The sequence below is a fragment of the Pteropus alecto genome, unplaced genomic scaffold (assembly GCF_000325575.1).
Source record: "Pteropus alecto unplaced genomic scaffold, ASM32557v1 scaffold231, whole genome shotgun sequence".
In the NCBI taxonomy this organism is placed as follows: domain Eukaryota; kingdom Metazoa; phylum Chordata; class Mammalia; order Chiroptera; family Pteropodidae; genus Pteropus; species Pteropus alecto.
Window position 1 is genome coordinate 1621138 of NW_006431805.1, and position 1776 is coordinate 1622913.

General features: G+C 31.5%; 1 protein-coding gene across 2 annotated transcripts in view; it reads left to right on the forward strand.

Annotated features, from left to right (window-relative positions):
• Window positions 1–1776, forward strand: part of KLHL4 (kelch like family member 4) — a 151967-nt gene that overhangs the window by 147050 nt on the left and 3141 nt on the right. For both annotated transcript variants that reach the window (XM_025040407.1, XM_006905926.1), the window contains exon 10: window positions 497–668. In XM_025040407.1, the coding sequence (XP_024896175.1) occupies window positions 497–668 (172 nt within the window). The remainder of the gene's footprint in view (window positions 1–496; window positions 669–1776) is intronic.

Genomic DNA, 1776 nt, shown 5'->3' on the forward strand with positions numbered 1-1776 from the left:
TGTCATGTACTCATCTATTTTTTTAATTAAAAATTATTAGGGTGACTGATTAACAAAATCCAATAAGTTTTAAGTTTTATATAAGTTTTTTATATATATATAAAATCTTGCATTGTGTCATATACTTATCTTTTACATTTATTAGCAGACTATGCTTGATATTTATAAGATATTTTTAATTTCTTATATTAGATAAGTATAAATTTTATTAATGCCTATTATTTTTCATTTTAACACTGTTGAACTTCCCTTCTCAATTATATTTCTAAACCTCTTAAGCTATGATCCAAAAAATGATTCATGGTCAACTGTGGCACCTCTGAGTGTTCCTCGAGATGCTGTTGCTGTATGTGCCCTAGGAGATAAACTTTTTGTGATTGGAGGATATGATGGACATTTCTTATATTAGATAAGTATAAATTTTATTAATGCCTATTATTTTTCATTTTAACACTGTTGAACTTCCCTTCTCAATTATATTTCTAAACCTCTTAAGCTATGATCCAAAAAATGATTCATGGTCAACTGTGGCACCTCTGAGTGTTCCTCGAGATGCTGTTGCTGTATGTGCCCTAGGAGATAAACTTTTTGTGATTGGAGGATATGATGGACATACTTATTTGAACACCGTTGAGTCATATGATGCACAGAAAGATGAATGGAAGCAGGTAATCTCATTTAAAGTATTTAAATTGGTATATTTCCCATTTTAATAAAATATTTTAAAATACATGTTAACAATTAATTCCATTCTCCTCCTCTTTAGGACCTAATCAGAATTTTTTTAGTGAAATTTGTAGTATGGGCTTTATCTATGCTACATAAAATTACTACTTGATCTAATTGATCATTAGCAGGATCCATCAGTAATTATATGAAAGGGGACAGAGCAGTTTATTTTCATGGAATCCTTCATTTCACAGAAAAGTGAATCAAATTCAATAATTCAAGATCTTTACTCTCTGGCAAACTTTCTATATATGTATTATGACTTGAGAACTGAAGAACAATGTCCTTGTCCACAATATCTGCCCCTTCTTCTCAGCTGATGCCCAAGAGAAAAATCTCTCAGTCTCCTCCTTGCAGAAATTATATAGACTGAGACAGTTGTAACTTTTAGTCAGTCATTCAGGAAATTTGATGCACAGAAAGAAACTGGAATTAAACCATCTCAAGAGTCCTAGGCATCTAATAGAAGACATTATAAGGAGAGTACAAGAGGGGAAACTAAAAGTACCTCTTGGGAATGCTAAAGGCAAACTCGATGCTTCTGACAGTTTTTTTCCAGTCGTAGTGCTATATTTATTCCAAAATATCAAATGGTGCTTTGTTAATTAAATAATGGATTAATAAAAAATAAAGTATGATTAACTCTTCACCATTTTTACAAACAGGTAAACCTTGTATTGCATATCTAACTTCACCTTCCCTTATATTGAATTTATGCTGCTCTGTATTCTACATAGTGAGTGGGTTATAGTTCTAAATAAGTGTGTAGATATGACAGCTAGTAATGGTTTTCAATCTCTTTCCTTCAATTGGATTCATTAAGACCCTTGGAATCATTCAAATTCTGCCACGTAGATAGCTCCTTACTTTATCAATACTTAGGACCAGCTAGAAATAAAAGAAAACATTTTATTAAGCAAGGAGTTATATCAACTGCAATAATCAAAATTCTTGTCTAAGGTGGTGGAATTTACTTTTCTGAAAATTCCAGACCAGTATCTAAGAGACCTAAGTTCTATTCCTGGCTTTTCATTGTTTCATTGTGTG